General features: G+C 60.8%; 1 protein-coding gene across 3 annotated transcripts; it reads right to left on the minus strand.

Moving 5' to 3' along the window:
• Positions 1 to 289: 289 nt before the first annotated feature.
• P3H4 (prolyl 3-hydroxylase family member 4 (inactive)) lies at positions 290 to 13,740 on the minus strand. 3 transcript variants are annotated; one of them, XM_075911667.2, is made up of 8 exons: positions 13,195 to 13,737; positions 7,569 to 7,718; positions 6,440 to 6,611; positions 5,108 to 5,236; positions 3,915 to 4,060; positions 3,484 to 3,567; positions 2,481 to 2,622; positions 290 to 1,524 (listed from the first exon to the last, which is right to left on the minus strand). In XM_075911667.2, the coding sequence occupies exons 1-8, from the start codon at positions 13,663 to 13,665 to the stop codon at positions 1,514 to 1,516; spliced, it is 1,305 nt and encodes a 434-aa protein (XP_075767782.2). In that variant the 5' UTR covers positions 13,666 to 13,737; the 3' UTR covers positions 290 to 1,513. The 3 variants fall into 3 exon arrangements, with proteins under 3 accessions (XP_075767782.2, XP_089630118.1, XP_075767783.2); XM_089773992.1 differs by lacking the exon at positions 290 to 1,524 and having other exon boundaries at positions 2,473 to 2,622; positions 13,195 to 13,738; XM_075911668.2 differs by lacking the exons at positions 290 to 1,524; positions 2,481 to 2,622 and adding an exon at positions 2,642 to 2,760 and having other exon boundaries at positions 13,195 to 13,740.
• Positions 13,741 to 17,414: the final 3,674 nt, after the last annotated feature.

A 17,414-nucleotide genomic window follows, 5' to 3' on the forward strand; every position in this document is an offset into this window, starting at 1 on the left:
GGCTCCAGCCACGGAGCCTCGCTCAGCACCAGCCCCTCTAGGTCCGGCTCCCTTCTCTCAGCGGAGGCAGTCGCAGCCCCCCGGGGCTGTCCCATCGGCCTCTCAGCCTTCCCACCCCATTCTGAGGGAGTTTCCCAGACCCCAGGTCCTTCTAGCTCTTCTCAACCCATCCCCAGCCTGTCGGGCCCTGGCCCCCGACCCGGAATCAGCTGGCAGCTCCCCAGCCCCGTCCAGAGCGGGAATGGCGGCCCTGTGCCCGCAGGCGGGCAGGACGGCCCCAGGCAGCAAGGAAAAGCCCCATCCGGATTTTATTAGAGTTTAGCACAAATACAAAAAGGCAGGAACCGTTAAGTTAATGGAGAGGAACCTGAGCGCGGGCCAGTCCCATGAGAAGCCAAGGCGCTCTGGGTGCCAGCTGCGGCCGAGGGGCAGCACCCGGCGCAAGGGGCAGCCGCCTCCCATGTGACACAAGCAGTCACCGTGCTAGTGCAACTCGGTCACCAGTGAAACGAGTTTGGAGGGGCTCCTCCGTAGGCCTTGATATTTACACGTCCTGTAACCACTGCACCAGGCACCACCGGACAGAGCCGGACCAAACCCAGGGCCGGAACAGCAGGGCTGCAGTGGAGGGCACCAGCGACACTGGGGGAGAGGAGGACTAAATTAGCCAGGGGCTGCATGGTGGGATTGAAGGGCACCAGCAGGACTGGGGGTGGGGGAGCCCAGGCCTGGGATGCCCTGGCCAGGGCAAAGGGGAAGCGGGGGAGTTGCCTGGCCCACCCACATGGTGTCCGACTCTTCCCCAGTCCCCTCTGCTGCCAGAAACGAGCCCCAGAAATGGATCGAGATATTTCAAACCAAGTCGAGTGCCTATCCCCAGGGAGCCTGCCCCTCCCGCACACGGCCGCCAGCCAAGGGGGGTCTCACAGGCCAAGCCCAAATGGCTGCAACAAAGCTCCCCAAGTGTCACGTTCCTGACCCAACGGGGGAATTTTCTCCCCCCAAAAACAGCTGGGGGGAGGGGGACACGAGCGACAGTTCGGGGAGCTCCAGGGTCTTCAGCCGGCAGCTGTACAACTGGCCCAGAGGGGCCGTTTCCCATTCCCCCCACCCCATCCGAAGGAGCCAGGTTAGCCAGCCGGGGGCGCAGCACCACAAGGGCTAGTCCCAGAGAGGGGGGCGTGGTGTGTGTGTCTGGGTGTGTGAAGAAACACCCATATTTGGCTCAAACGTGCCAGAGCTGGGCCAATGGGATCGAGGGGGGTCCAGGAATGATTTTTAAAAAGTTTAGGCACAAAAGGCAAAGGCAGGCAGGTCCCGTCGGGATCTCCACGTGAGCCTGAGTTTGTCCACGGCCCAGCCTGGGGGAGCCCCACGTCCTGCTCCCAGGGCATCTGTCCTCGCCCCCAGGCCCGCCAGGGAGAGGTTATGTGGGGCGCTCAGCCCCTCTGGCCTAGACCCAGGGAGGACGATGGGGCGGAGACCCGGCTGCAGACGCTGCGAAGGTGGCTCATCAGATCCTCTCTGCAAACAAAGAAGAGCGGCCGTGAGGGGTGGACCCAGGGTGCTCCAGGGCCCAGCCAGCCAGGGGAGGCTCAGGGGACGTCTCTGTCTCTGTGCCCGCTGCGTCTCAGGAACCACCCGCAGTGAGGCAGTGCCCCAGCCAGCACCCGCAGGGGGGCCGAACGGGGGCCGAAGTGCTGCCCAATCCCGTCTGGCGGGAGCATGAAGAGGAGGGAGGCAGGGAGCAGGGGCCACGCCTCAGAGGCAGAGCGCTCGTGGCTCACCCGGCCTCGATCCAGCGCCCGCCAGAGCGGGCCTGATCCTGCAGCTGCAAGCGCTGGTGGATCCGTCATCTCCCGCCCTGCCCCCGTCCTCGCAAGCAAGGCCAAGGGCAGAGACTCCCAGCTGGGCTGCGGGGGGTCCGCCTCGCGCCCCACGGATCATCCACAAGCACTTGGCAGCGCCAGAGCCATGCAGAGAGGCAGGGCCGGCATGGCAGCGGGACAGGGAAGGGACAGAGGCTCGTTAGCATAACGAAGGCCCTTGGGCACCTGGGAGAATGGGGCAGCAGCCGCCTGTGGAGGGGCGCTGCCTGGCCTCCAGGATTTGCCCTCTTCCCTGTGCTCCTGCAGGAGGCGAGGCGGGATGGCAACTCCCCATGGGGGAGCTCAGCACCTCGCAGGATCCGGCCCGTAGGGCTGGCGAGAGAAGCTGGGGCAGGGGCAGGGGCAGAGCAATCTTCCCCCCGGCCCTCCCCCCACAGCCTCAGCCTGCCCCCCAGCTAGAGGCTCTACCGAGGTAGCTCCGGGGAGCCAGTGGCCAGGTCATGCTGTGACCCCGGGCGGCTGCTCCTCTCGGCTCCCTGGGCCCCGCCAGGGCAGGGGGGCTCTGTCTGCGTCCGTGGGGCAGGGGAAGGCGTGGCTGCCCCCTCCCCTGCCCCTCCGTGACACAGGCCCCAGGAGCCTGCAGTCAGTAACCTTGGTCCGCTTTGTCCCCCTTGGTCTTGGGTTCCTGCCACCACTCGGCGAAGAACCCCTCCTCATAGTCGCCTTCGCCCTCGAACTCGCTGTCCGAGGGCCAGTCCCGCCCGGCCAGCTCCGCGCCCGCATCCAGCTCCATCTGCAGCACAGGGAGGGAGAAGCCGTCACCGACGGGCCGAGGCGCCTGGCTGTCCCTAGAGTCCGGGCCCTGGGCTTAGCAGAGCTGGAGAAGGCCCAGCGGGAAGTCGGGTTGCCAGGTGTCCGGTATTTGCAACTTCTGTCCCGTTTCAAAAAAAACAAACAGAAAATACCGGGCATGTAAAATGTCCGACATTTTCTGTTTTTCTCGGACAGAAAGCCACTTGGGACATTCTTTCCCTGCCGCGTCTGGTGGGGATGGGGCGTGTGGGATTTAAAGGCGCAGTGACCTTTTTTTTTATCCCTGGTTTTTTGTGTTTTTTTTTGGCTCAAGTACTTTGGTCCCTGTTTTTGTTGCTCAACCAATTTTTCCCCCGCCATGTTCGGTATTTTTTGTGAACTATCTGACAACCCTAGCGGGAAGGACCCAGCCCACCCCTCCCTCCACAGGGACCGGTGCAGGGTCACCTTTAGACTCAGCTTTCCAGAGTCCCCCAGCAGGAGCCTGCTCCACCCCAGAGTCACCATGGCCCGTTCTCCATGGCTTCGGCGAGCCTAGTTTAAATGGGGACTCCTGGCTGCTTCCAAACTTTTCCAAAGCTCCCTGCTCAGCCCACGCCTTCGCCCCGTCCTCACCCATGAGGTGCACAGGGCTCACCTCCCCCAGTGCCAAAATGCAGCCAGCTCTGGGGTGGGGCCCAGCAGCGCGGGCTGCCGCTACCAAGCAGCACAGCCGAGGGCTCCCATCCAAACAGCGCTATGGCCCAGCCCCAAACGGGTTCCGGCAGCAGAAAGCTGCAAGGGGAAAGGGGGGGGCATTCCTCCCACCTCTGCCCCATCCCCTGTGGCTGCCCTTGCTCACCTCGTCGTCGGCCTGCAGATACTGCTTGGCAAAGTCCAGCAGCTGCTTCTGCGTGGCCGTCTGGTTGTGGTACTGCAGCGCCTCCTTGGAAGGGACGGGGGGAGGAGACAGATCAGCCTCACTGATGCACAGGGAGGGGCTATTCCCAGCGTGGAAAGGGTTAAAGGGATGAGTTGCACCAGGGCAGCCAGGCCAGTTCATCCAGGGTGGGATGAGCAACCTCCTGCGAGCCCCCGAATCAGCCACAAAAGCGGTTCCGGGCTCCCCCTCCCCAGGAGCTGGGCTCATGCCACCATCCCCCAGACCTGCCGGGGCGTGAGACAGGAACAGGGCCTCTCCCGGAGCCCGTGCGCTGAGCCCGGCCTGCCCTATGAGCCACGGATGGGCTCCATGAATCCGTCCCTCCCGCCCCACCCCCCGAGGCCCCTCACCGGGCGGGGACTGAAGTCGCCTTCCTCCAGGTGCCAGCGCTCGCGGTAGAAGCGATAATAAACCAGGTTCTGCTGCATCACCTCATCCGCCGGGTCGAAGAGCATGTAGCTGGAGACGCTCTGCACGGCGTTCTTCACGTCGTTCACTGCGCAAGAGCGGGGGGGGGGGCGTGTGAGTGGGAGAGAAGGGCTTTGTTCCCTCTCGTGTGTGGATTTTTTTACGTCCGTGTGCAGAATAAATGTTATGTGCACCGAGGCTTGTGCAAATGTGCACCACCAGGAGAAACACACAGCCTAGCTCTGGGCGCTCTGCTAATCAGCTGGGTGGCATCTGAATCTCTCCTGAGTGGCCGCACCAGCACCCAGCTTACTGGGAATCAGAGTCATAGAACACTAGAACGGGAAGGGATCTCGAGAGGTCATCGAGTCCTGTCCCCTGCCCTCATGGCAGGACCTAGCACTGTCTAGACCATCCCTGACAGGTGTCTGTCTAACCTGCTCTTCAATATCTCCAGTGATGGAGATTCCACAACCTCCCCAGGCAATTTATTCCAGTGTTTCACCGCCCTGACAGTAAGTTTTTCCGACTGTCCAACCTAAACCTCCCTTGCTGCAATTTAAGTCCATTGCACATGGGAGGCCACAGAGACACCCCCCAATGCTATGGAGCCAGGCACGGGGGCATAGTTAGGAGCAGATAGAGACCCCCCCGCCCCCATTGTTTAGGTGCCAGGCATAGGAGGTGCAGGGCAGAGACAAACCCGCCATACTGGCACGGTGAAAGAGAGTACAAGTGGGGGGCATGGGGCAGAGGCAGAGACACCCACCCAAGGCAGAGGAAAATGTCCCTTTTGCATAAGGACTAAAGGACGAGGAACCCCCAATATTAGGCCTCCCTGCGCCTCACCCCTCACAGCAAAGGGGGTCTGAGGCAGCCCCACTCCTGCTAGACCGGGGCACAGGGCTGAGAGGTTGCGGAGCTGGGCACCCCCCTATATGGGGCTTCTGAGGTGCTCAAGTGCTGGCTGCAGAGGGAAGAGCAAAACCAGGACATTTTGGGGGGGCTCACTGCCTGCTGCTCTGGGGTCTAAGCCCCTGCCCCCGCCCATTAAACCCGCAGTCTGCCTCCATCCCTACCCCCACCCCACCCCCCGGGGGAATCAGCGAGCCGGGAGAGGGCCCCAGGGACTCACGCTTGTAATACGCAAACTGCAGGTAGTGGTACATAGTGGCCACAAATTTCTCCACGAAGTAGCCGCCCACGTTGGGCGTCAGGTCGGCCTCGCAGTCCACCTTGCACTGCAGCACGTCCACGAAGTGATCTGGGAGGAAAGGCCCGTCAGGCCGGCGTGCCCAGGCCCCGGCACCCCCCAGCCAGCCCCGGGTGACTGCCGGGTGACTGCCCTAAGAGGCACTTTCCCCCTGGCCCCTCACTGATGGGGCAGCTGGTGCCACAGCACAAAAGGCTCAGCTCTGCCACGGCTCTGGAGAGTCAGGGACCGTCTGGTTGGCACCACACCCCTTCCCCCCGGACACCCCCTCTTTCTCCTGGACACACCTCCTCCCCCGCATGCCCCCCCTTTCCTACACACACCCCTCCCCCACATACCCCCCTTCCCTGCACACACCTCTCCCCCCCATAAACTCCCTCTCCTGCACACACAGCCTCCCCCACATGCCCCCCCTTTCCTACACACACCCCTCCCCCTCATAAACCCCCTCCCTCGCACACACACCCATCCCTGCACACACACCCCTTCCCCCACCTTTCCCCCCCAAACCCCCCTTTTCCTACACACACCCCTCCCCCCATAAACACCTGCCCCTGCACACACACCCCTCCCCCGCATACCCCCCCTTCCCTGCACACACCTCTCCCCCACATAAACCCCCTCCCCTGCACACACCTCCTCCCCCGCATGCCCCCCCTTTCCTGCACACACCTCTCCCCCTTATAAACCGCTCCCCCGCACACACACCCAACCCTGCACACACACCCCTTCCCCCACCTTTCCCCCCAAGTCCCCCTTTTCCTACACACACCCCTCCCCCCATAAACACCCGCCCCTGCACACACACCCCTCCCCCGCATACCCCCCCTTCCCTGCACACACCTCTCCCCCACATAAACCCCCTCCCCTGCACACACCTCCTCCCCCGCATGCCCCCCTTTCCTGCACACACCCCTCCCCCTTATAAACCCCCCCCTCACACACACGCACACACACCCATCCCTGCGCACACACCCCTTCCCCCCACACCACCCCTTCTCTCTGCACACACCTGGCCGAGCAGGCAAACCACCTGTGTCCCTACCCTTGGGGGCACGGGAACAGGTAGGTTCTCTTTCCTGAACCCAGCTGTGTCCTCCCCCCCCGGGGATTGTGACTGGGAAACAGGGGTTCAGGGAACACCGAGGCTTCCACCTGTCACCTTCTGGCCACTTCCCCCTGGTGCCCACCAGCAGCGCCCACCCCACAGCTCCATGGGGCTGGGAAACGCGCCCCCCGGGGCTGGGCCCCCACCTGCTATGGCCGGGTAGAAGTCCTTGAACTCCCGCAGCTCGTAGGCGCCCTCACAGCCGGCCAGGCAGTTCTCGTAGGCTTTGTAATACTCAGCCAGCGCGTGCTCCATGTCGGCCGTGCTGCTCCGGAAATCCCCGCTGTTGTACAGCTTCACCGAGCGCACGAAGGCCGTCTGCAGGGGACCCCAACAGCCCTGTGTCACGGGAAGGGGGGCAGGCCCGGCTGCGCAGCTGGACCCGGCCTCCACCGGCTCCAGGGCCGTGTGGGACTCAGCCAGGGCCCGTCCCAGGCCCGGGCGTCGCTCGACTCCCTCGTGATGGCTCAAGGGGCTGGAAGGCCCGGTGAGGCAAGTCATCCCCGGCGCCTTGTGTGGGCAGACACTGCCCCAGCTCTCGGCCCACGGTGACAGCCGGGGCAGGGCGGGGGGGCTGGCACAGACACCAGCCTCCTAAGCAACCCAGACCCTGCACCCAGTATGGGCCGGGTGCACACAGGAGGGTCCCACCAGTGTAAGCCCCGGTGCCAGTGTAAGGCCCGGACCTGGTCCGTGTGGGCTCCCAGTGTGATCACCCCCTGCTGGGAGCTGCATGTCCCTCCGCGAGGGCGGGAGCCGGCTCTCCGCATTGCGGGACTGGGCCCCGCTTTCAGGGGCCGTTCCAGCCCTAGCTTCCGACCCCACGTGGATTTCTGTCCGGCAGCCCCCTGGTGCAACACGGAGCAGGAGCAGCTGGGGCCTCCGGGCAGAGCCCAGCAAACAGGGGTGTAGCCACAGGCAGCAAATGCCTCCTTCCCCAGGGTCCTGCTGCAGCTGGGAGTCCCCAGCAAGGGCCGCCTAGGGCCCAGCCTCTGTCAGCCCCACAGGCTTTGTCCTGGCTCAGCCTCAGGAGCAGCCAGGGACCGGACACGGCCCTCACAGCAAGGGGCTGAGGGGAAGGAGGGAGGCCCAGACAGACCTGCTCTTTAAAGCTTCTGAACCTGGCCTGCCGCCCCCTATTCCAAGCATGGACCCCCCGCGCCCAGATCGGTCACGGCCTCATTGCTGGCCCACCACGCTGCTGATGCCTCCGAACCCTGGCGCCAGCCCTGGCTCCCCACCGCTGCGCCTCGGCTTCCCTCGGGAGGCACTCACCTCGTAGGGCTGGGCCTCCAAGTCCACGAGGTACTCGTCCACATCCAGCATGGTTTTGTAATAGTTCATGTACTTCAGGGTCATCTCGTGCTTGGGATTCTTCTGCAGGAAGGTGTGAGCGGCAGACACGGCTTTCTCCACCTTATTTGCCTGAGAGAGGGCGAGAGAGTCACTGGACCAAGCAGCCCGGGAAAGGGGGGGGGGCGCCTGCTCTGGGGTCTCCCCCAGCCGTTAAATCAGAGTCACTCAGGTTCACTGCAGCGCCAGGCCAGGCTCAGCTTCTCAGCTCTGGCCAGCCCGGAAAGGCCACATGGCTCCAACTGCCCCGACGCAGTCATGCCGGGATAGTGAACGCAGCACAACCCCACAGCGCGGACTCAGGTATTCCACAATGGGGGCTTTATACCCCCAGAGCTTCCTGCCCTTCCCACAGGGGGCTAAGCCAGTCATGGGCCACGTCAGTGGTCTCCTCCATCTCAGCGGCTGCTAGAATCAGTGCCAAACTTTTCGGCATCACACTCCCTTTTTTATTTTTGAGAAACCCACACACACACACACACACACACACACACACACACACACACACACACACACACACACACACACACACACACACACACACACACACACACACACACACACACACACACACAAAATAGCAGCAAAACCTGATGAGTTAAAAAAAAAAAAAGTTGCCCTTTTAAGAGCAGAAAAGGCATTGCCCTTTTAACACGGCCATTCAGTTGTCTGCCCTGGACGCTCCATCCTCCCCTTGTCCCAGCCGGCCTGAGCTGCAGGGACCAGGCTCTTTCTTGGGGAGGGGATTGAGGGGGAGGGCTGGTTAGCCTCGCGCCTCCCCTGGAATTGCTTCACACCCTCCAGTTAGGGAATCTATGGGCTAGATTGTCGTAACCGAGACGGTCTCCCCAGACAGGAGAGTTCTGCTCCTGGCGCCTGTGTGCCTAGCATTTGTGGGGGCAGTGCCGACTGACCTGGAGTAGCGCTGGGATTGGCTGCAAAGGGAGCGCAGCCAGTGTTATGGGCCATCAGCCTGCACCGCACCTCCCGTGCCCTGGCTTTATGTGCGTGTCACTGTAGTAAAAACCAGCGGAGTCTGGCAGCCCTGAACGCCTCCCGGGCCACACACAGAACCCTGATGGGCTGCATGAGCCCCACGGGCCCCGAGCCGCCCAGCACTGGGCTAAGCTACCCTAGCAGAACTCCCGCCGGGGATGTCTGCTCCACCTACCCCAGCATAGCCAAGGAGATGCAATTTGTGGGGGCGGACACGCCCCAAGAGTTCCCCAGTGGAGGGGCAAGCTGCCAGGGGGCTCGAGGAATTGCCAAGACTGGCAAGATTCCTAAGCAGGGCTTGGCACCCATCTGCTGGCCCCTGATTTCTAGACCCCATAGAAACCTCTGCTCCTACCGAGGCTTGGAAAACACATCCCCTTGAGGCTGTGACATGCTCCAAGAGACGGAGGCAGAGCCAGGGTCTGAACCCAGCGCTCCTCAATCCTTGGCCATGGGATCAGACCCCCAGTCTCCCTTCCCCTCCTTGGCTAAGCCTGTTTGGGTCCCGAGAGCACACCCGCCCGGATGCAGGAGAGCAGCTCCTGGCACACTGCGCTGGAATACACTGGCTCCTTTATCCTTCCCAGGGTAGCTGGGACATGCGGCCGGGCTGCTAATATTCTGGCCGCTCACCCAACAGAGCTGCAAGTGATTTCACAAGCCGAGGCCGCGTGGCAGAGCTGGCGACGCACACGGAGCCCGGGTGGGTCTGGGGAGCGTTCCCAGCGGGAACCAGGCAGCGCAGGGCTCGGTGGCAGGGATCCTGCCGGAGCACCTCCGATCAGCAGCAGCCCTGGGACGAATTCCCCGCTGGCAGGAGGCGACGGGCCGAACAAGACAAGAAAAAAGCCGATGACTCCAATGGGCACCTTGTGGGCAGGGCTGGACGGAGGCATGGACGAGCCAGGCAGCTGCCCAGGGTGCCAACCGATGGGGGGGCACCTGATGGCAGCTGGAAGAGGCACACGGCATCCCTTACAGCTGCCATCAGGCGCCGCGCACCCAGCTGCCGCAGCGCCGGCCCGCCCGCATCCCCACGGTGCTGGCCAGCAACGTTCTTCCCCCCTCGGCCGCAGGGCCCTACACGGCCCAGCGTGCGCGCCAGCAGCGACCCCGGGCTGTGCGCCAGCAGCTGTATCCGGGCCGCACATGCGCCGTGCGCCCGGGGGTAGCGCCGCGCGCCCGTGGCACCAAAATACCTCGGGCCGGCCCTGCTCATGGGTCCCCTTTGGCACCGATGCAGGCGAATCCGCCCCCTCATGCCTCTGTAGCTCACGGGAGCTGGGGCTACTCATCCCCCTGGCTAATCTCTTTGGGATGGAGTTTGGAGTCTCTCTTTACCCTCTCACGTTTGTAATTTCCAGCCAGGCTTCCCAAGTGATTCTGGGGCCCAGGCAGCTGCAGGTCAGGGTGTTTCCCAAGTCAACCACCGCACCAGGCAAACCTGGCATGCCTGACAGCCCCTCGGGTTGCTCCTGTTCACCCCCCTGGCTGGGATCTTAAATGGCCTTTCTCTGTGCTCTCCTAGCAGCTGTACAGACTGCCCCGGCATTACCCAGGGTTCCCGGCTGCCGGAGGTTCGGCTGGCGAGGCCGAGGGGAAAACGTTACATTAGCAGGCGGGATTTTCCCATTTCACTCCTGGGCAGGAGCCTCGCCTCTCTCAGCCTGTAGGAAATTAGCCACCGTGTGCGCACAAGAGACGGAGCAGACAACTTCCTGCCTTCCACATGCAAAAAGCAGGCTCCTCCCAGGAGCCGTCTCACAGTAACCGGATCCGTTTGCACGGCAGGAGCCTGTGAAAACGTGTCACTTCTGGCAAGGGGTAAGTCACCCCCCAGCATGGCTCATGCGATGGAATTCGGCAAGACCTGCCGGATTGGACACTGACTAATCCTCACAACTCCTCCCAGCTGACACCCCCCCCCCCCACACACACACACCCCTTCCCCCAGGCCTCCTTATCCCTGCTTTACAGTTGGGGAAACTGAGGCACAGGGCAAGGCAATGTGACTTGTCCAAGCTGGCACCAGAAGGAGGTGTCAACGCCAGGAAGAGAATGGAGGGAAATTGGACTCCCAAGGCCTTTGCTCGGGCCGCTGGACTCGCAGCCTTCCCCTGCCTAGATGGAAATCTAATAGAAAGAAGAGCTTGAATTGCAGGCAGGAGAAACACCGGTGAGTGACTGATAGATCAGAGCCCTTCTCGAGCAAACGCCGAGGCTACGTCTACACTGCCCTCCCTTGCGCAAGAAAATATGCAAATGAGGTGAATATCACCGCGCCTCATGTGCATACTTAATGAGCCGCCCGTTTTGCGCAAAACCCCCCTCTTGTGCGAGAGCCGTTCTGCCGCTTTTTTTCAGGCAAAACGGCTCGTGCGCAAGAGTGGGGCTTTTGCGCAAAATGGCGGCTCAGTCAGTATGCAAATGAGGCATGACAATATTTACCGTTTCATCTCATTTGCATATTTTCTTGCATAAGAGCAGGCCGTGTAGACGTAGCCCCAGAGTAAAACTGCAGAGAAAGAAACTTTGGTCCTAAATGTCCTGTCCTCCCTGGGGGACCCCCTTTCATCAGCCTGTTAAAGTAACTCTCCCTTCTCAGGATCCCCCTCCTTCCAGGGAAGCAGACTCCCCATTCCAGCCACGCACCAACTGCATCTGACCAAGTGAAATGAACACGACCCTTTCCTCCGGCTCCGATCAGACACTGCCCCAGAGAACAGAAGTTGGGGGACTTTTACTTTCCAGAACCTGCCAGGCTGGGGCAGAGGAGGCAGGGAAAAACTCACAGGGTCTACGGGACAGTAAGACTGTAGGGATGGTTTCAAACAGTGTCGGATTTATGTACAGGCGAAGTAAACTACAGCACAGAGCCTCAGATGATGAAGGGCCTCTAAATGCAAAAAATGATTCGTTTTTAGTTGCAGCCTTGCCTACGTCCTGGTAAAGATGCAAATAAAAAACTGGATTATTTCCACGTTCATTGTCCTTTCTGTTAGGATAATGCACGTTTTTCTGGTAATGCTAAGGGGGGCCTCTTAAACTTGACACAGCTTAGGGCCTCAGCATGTCTTCAGACTGATTTATCCCTCTCGGAGCCCGCAGGGATCCCTGCGATCTATCGCCCAGATTTTTGGGCTAAGCAGTCTCCTGCCACTCTGGATACAGGGGACGTGGCATTTGCATTCCTCCCACCAATCCAAGTCTGGGGGCTTCCTGGCTCCGGCTAAGGGAAGGGCTGGCGAAGGGGATGGGGAGAAAGGGGAGGAGAGAAAAAGGGGGGAGGAGGAGGAGAAAAGAAAAAGACCAGAAGCAACTGGCAGGAGTTTTAACACTCCATCCCAGGGCAGGAGCACTGGGCTGGTCCCAGCTGCTGACTCCCGCTGGATGCGATGGGGTCGAGGGGGGCAGGGCCTCCGAAAGCAGCAGATTGTGAAAGGGGAATCAGTGACAGATCACAGTGCGGCTAACCAGGATCCTCCCAGCAGTGGCATGGGGGTCCCGTTAGAAACCAGCTGGGCAAAGCACTTAGAAACCCCCCGAATTCCATTTCTGCTCTGGCTGGGAAGGGAACACGAGAGACGTACGGGGCCAGAAATCCAGACTGGGGACCAGCTTGTGTTTACACAAGGGCACAGAGGCAGGGATGGGGGGCACAGAGGCACAGCCCAGAGCTTATTCTCTGCTTGGCACCTGTGGGACTCACAGACACCAAGAGCAGAAGAGTCCATCATGATCATCATCAGACTCCAGCGCCCTGAGAGGATGGAGATGCAGGGCACAGATCAATGGTCCCTCTACTCTTTTCCTTCCATGTGCGGAATAATTTTTTATGTGCACCAAGGCATGTGTGAATGTGCACCCCTGGGAGCAACAAAACCGAGCGGTGGTGGCTCTGCTAATCAGCTGGGTGGCATTTGAATTCCTCCTGAGTGGCTGCCCAAGTGCATGGCTTACGGGGAACCCTGCCTGGAGGAGCCAAGGGCCCTGCCAACCGTGTCTCTTCCCTCGCACAAGCCGGGCCACCTGCGCACAGGCCAGATCGCAGGACCTGGCCTGAGTCAGGGTGATGCTGAGCAGGCATGGGGCTGTAGGAAGGGGTGACAATACAGTGATACCTGCCGAGGAGGAATGGGAGAAATGGGCAGAGACAGCCCAGGAGCCATGGGACCAGCAGGCAGCTAGACACACACCTCCTTTGAAAATGGATCCCACCCTGTCCCCACCATCTCCCCAATGACCAAGGTCTCTGGTTTAACTTAAAAAACAAGGAATGGTCCTGCAGCACCTTAGACTGACAAAACATGCAGATGGCGCCATGAGCTCTGGTGGGCACAACCCACCTCTTCAGAGGAGTGGAGTTAAGGGGTCAGGTTAGAGACCGGAGCTGTGGGAGGCGCAGGGTAGGGGCGGGAGGACCTGCAATGCCCAGGGGCGAATATTTTGCGCGGTGGCGGCGCCCCCTGCTGAGATGCGCGGGGGAGGAGGGGGCTAGAGCAGCTCTTTGCGCGGTGCTTGCGCGCCACCCCGTCCTGCGCGCCCGGCTCACCTTGTAGAGCGCGTAGTGCAGGTACTGGTAGGGCGCGCGGCGCTGGAAGTCGCGCAGGGTCTCGGCCGGCGGGTAGCTGAGCTGGAAGACCGGCAGGCCGCGCTTGCAGCTCCGCAGGCAGGCGGCTCGCCGCAGGACGTGCCCGAAGAGCTCCAGCTCCCGGCCCCACTCCTCCTGCGCGCCCGCGGGAGGCACCGCGGCCCCCGCGCACTCCTGGTGGCAGTGCGCCTCGCTGTCGCGCAGCAGGCGGTGCAGGCGCAGGCTGGCCTCCAGGTAGCGGGCGCTCTCCTTCCAGCGCTCGCCCTCGTACTGCTCCAGCGCGTAGGCGTAGGCGCTCTGCAGAGGCATCAGCTCGGCCTCCGGGAAGCCGCGGAAGCTGTACTCCTCGTACTGCGCGCCCGCCGGAGCGGGGCCCCGCGCCGCCCCCAGCAGCAGCAGCAGCAGCCGGAGCCACCGGCTTCTCCGCTCCATGCCGGGCGCGGCGCCTCACGCGTCCTGCACGCAGCTGCCCAGCCTCTGGGGCCCATCCGGAGTCTAGTCTGGGGAAAGGAGGGGGAGCGAAGGGCTGGGAGGGACAGGCGATCCGCAGGGTCTTAGTGCTGCCCCAGCAAGCAACAGGCGGCGTCGCCTCGCGCCAGCGTGAGCCTTGCACGGGGACCCTCGCACCAGCCTGTGCCTTGCACGGGTTTGCTCCTGTCCCATGTGTACACCTTACCTAAGTTTGCTGTTTGCCCCGTGCACGAGTTTGCTCCTTGTGCCTTGCACGAGTTTGCTCCTTGGGCTGTGTTTACATGAGTTTGCTCCTTGTGCCTTGCATGAGTTTGCTCCTTGCACTATGTTTGCACGAGTTTGCTCCTTGTGCTTTGCATGAGTTTGCTCCTTGCACTATGTTTGCACGAGTTTGCTCCTTGTGCCTTGCATGAGTTTACTCCTTGCACTGTGTTGGTCCTGCACAGGATGGGTGAAATTCCGACTCCATTACAGACGATGGGATTGTGACCACTGATTTCTGTAGAGCCAGCCAGGATTTCGCCCACACCCATTTAGCCCTGGCACGCTGCACATTGAGCTCTGACTTGGTGCTAACTTACGGGGGACCCTAAGCAGGACTATTCCTCCCCTACTCACCACTCACTAATAATTAATAGGGCCCCCCCAGCAATTGCTTTGTCTGCTTATGTCTCTGATTGGGTTTGTGCCCCCTCGGAGGGAGCGTTTGCATGGGAAGGTGCTAGGGAGGGGGGCTACCCTCACAAGGCAAGACCAATGAAGGTCAAGCCACTGCTGCCCAAATCCACAGCGCATCCCCGCCCACCAGCCATGGTGAGTGGCAGCTGGCAGGACTCCACGGACTTGTGGGGCCAGACCGTAACTGAGATCCTGTCCTGTTGTTCCCCGGCAGTGTGCACCAACCCTCTGCAAGCCAAGGGACCCAGCCATGCACAGAGACATGTGGCACTTACTGAATGAAACGGTCCATCCTCGGCCACCCACGGTCACACGGCCAGGCCGGGGCAGAGCTTTCCACGTGGGTCAGTTTGAACTTGAAGAAGCATCTGGGTCCGGGCCTTCCAGGACAGGCCACAACTGCACAATGCCTGGGGGAAGGACCCCAGGGCCCGGCCCGCAGGGGCTGGACTGTTTGTCTCTTACTGCACAATGCAGCCCTGCAACTAGGGAGGTGGACGCAGCATCTCCAGCAGGGGATAAATCTAAGGCTATGTCCACACTAGCATGGTTTGTCACCGAAGTGCTGGCGACGGGCAGAGTCGCCATAACTGGAAACCCGTCAAACCGTTTTTTTCAGGTTCCCGCTGTCGACAGCTCATGGCCACCACATGAAGCTCCCTCGCCCACGGAAAGAGCAAAGCATGGTGGGCAAGCATCCCACGGTGCCTTGTGTCGCCTTCGCACGCTGAGCACTATGGGAAAGTGCAATGTAGTGCTAGGCATGATGGGAACGTGAAAAACATCCCGTCAGCTATTTTGAGCCCAGGGGCCCCATGGGAGTTTCCGGATTGTGCGCCAACTTGAGCAGTAACACGTGGACCCCGGCCTTGTGGCCCCTGTCGTGAGCAGTGGGCTGATGGCATCACGCATGGCAGCATACCTAATGATGCATCTAGTAGTGGACAATAACTATGGGTAGGTGACAGTCCCGCTCAGGGTGTGAGTGGGGGCTAGGCCCCATGTGCCCAATGTTGCTGCCGGGGAGTGCATGTCCCCAGAGTGTTGTCCCGCACGTAGAAGCAGAGACCTGCGGGGCTGTCAGAGGGGCACAGTTACAAACACTATTGATAATCAACAGTGCGCCGGGGGCTTTGCAGGCAGGTCTGAAGGCCAGGGGCCCAAAGATGGCGGGATGGGCCAGTTAACCCCGATCAGCTGCAGTGCCAGACAGGCATTGCTGGGGTAATAACCAGCACTTATCTTCCACAGCACTGCTGCGTGGAGGGTAAGGGTCCCCCTCTCTAGACCGGTCCTGGGCACAGAAACCTCTTTCTGCCCCAGGTGGAAGAGCTGGCAGCAGACTCCTGCTTGAAAATGCAAAGCCAAGAATGGCAGACAACTTGCTGGCTCCGGGGGCAAACAACAAGCGGTTGGCCGGATCCGTGGTCTCACCTGTTGGTGGCCAGTGACTCCTGTCTCAGTTCCTAGAAAGGCCATGTCTCTGCCCCTCTGAATCATAGGCACACACCGGTCCCTTTCCTGGCCAGCTCCTCAGAGGCGAGCACATCAGAAGAGACTTGTCCAGGACACTGTTCACCCACCTTTTCCCCAGAATAGGGAGCCCCACCAAGCTGGCACAGGGGCTGGGTGGAGGCAGGGAAGTTTGTCTGGTACCTAGAGAACATCAGGCTTGTGGGCTAACACCTCTCCCCAGGGCAGAAATCCTTTCCCTCGCTGTAGAAGCAGCAAGTGCAGGTCGGGGGAGCTGAGCTGAGGGGCGAGGGCCGGGGGAAGTGAAATTTCTCCCCCCCCCCCGCTTCCCTATCTGTCCATAGAGCTGAGTCGCTAGGCAGCTCCTTTGCCCTGCTGCTTTCAGACTTCCCATGATGTCTGCTCCGTTTCCAATGGTGGTAGGCAGAGGTGTTCGCAATGGTCTGGTGTGCGTTTAATGAAAAGGACACTATTAATTCGTCATTAGTCATTTTGCACCTAACACCGCCTTTCCTCGGGAGGTGTAAAAGTTGCTATTAATAATTATTGCCTCCCCATATTCATAACTCCTGGCTGAGAGCTACTGATCACAGAATCAAGGACTCATAGGACTAGAAGGGACTTTGAGAGGTCATCAAGTCCAGCCCTTTTCACTCATGGCAGGACCAAGCACCATCTGACCATCCCTGACAGGTCTGTCTAACCTGGTCTTAAAAATCTCCACTGATGGAGATTCCACAACCTCCCTAGGCAGTTTATTCCAGTGTTTAACCACCTTGACAGGAATTTTTTTCCTAATGTCCAACCTAAACCTCCCTTGCTGCAATTTAAGCCCCTTGCTTCTTGTCCTATCCTCAGAGGCCAAGGAGAACAATTTTTCTTCCTCCTCCTTGTAACACCCTTTTAGGTATTTGAAAGCCGCTATCCTGTCCTCTCTCAGCCAGGGGCGGCCCGTGAGCCTAGGTAGACGCGGCGGTTGCCTAGAGCGCCATGGGCCCGGGGCATCCGATGATGACATCACAGCCATTGACAGCTGTGTAGGCAGGGGTGCCGATCACGCCTCCGGCCAGGGGCACCAGCTACCACCCAGAGAATAGAGACCTTTCAAAGTTTTGACCCAAGCGAAGGGGCATGGGGGCGTCATTTGAGCTCCCCGCCTCAGGTGCCGAAATGCTGTGGGCCAGTCCTGCCCTTACTCAATGTTGTTGCTCTTCTCTGGACTTTCTCCAGTGTGCCCACATCTCTCCCGAAATGTGGCGCCCAGATGGGACACAACGCTCCGGCTGAGGCCTAATCCTTGGGGCAGAATTACTTCTGGGGTCTTGCTCACCACACGCCCGTCCATGGTGCCTGCATGGAGCAACAGCTGCAGGGGTGCCCCCACCGAGAGGCGCCACACGCAAGAACCCAAGAGCCCGCACCACCAGGACTGAGAAAGCCGGGAGGGGAGAGACCTTAGCGGCACTAGGACCCAGGGGTGTCTGGCTGCCGATGAGCTAGGACCTCTCTCCCTGCCCAAACTCGCAATTAAAGTTTGCTGCAACTTTTGCCTTTGCAGA

The sequence above is a fragment of the Pelodiscus sinensis genome, chromosome 29 (genome assembly GCF_052426305.1).
Source record: "Pelodiscus sinensis isolate ZL-2025 chromosome 29, ASM5242630v1, whole genome shotgun sequence".
Lineage (NCBI taxonomy): Eukaryota > Metazoa > Chordata > Testudines > Trionychidae > Pelodiscus > Pelodiscus sinensis.

Excerpts from the sequence above, each read along its gene's own strand:
- P3H4 (XM_075911667.2), bottom strand. The coding sequence starts at position 13,665 with ATGGAGCGGAGAAGCCGGTGGCTCCGGCTGCTGCTGCTGCTGCTGGGG. Across the intron at positions 5,237-6,439 it reads CTTCTACCCGGCCATAGCAG|ATCACTTCGTGGACGTGCTG; the intron begins GTGGGGGCCCAG and ends CTTTCCTCCCAG. Across the intron at positions 4,061-5,107 it reads GCAGTTTGCGTATTACAAGC|TGAACGACGTGAAGAACGCC; the intron begins GTGAGTCCCTGG and ends GCTCTTGCGCAG.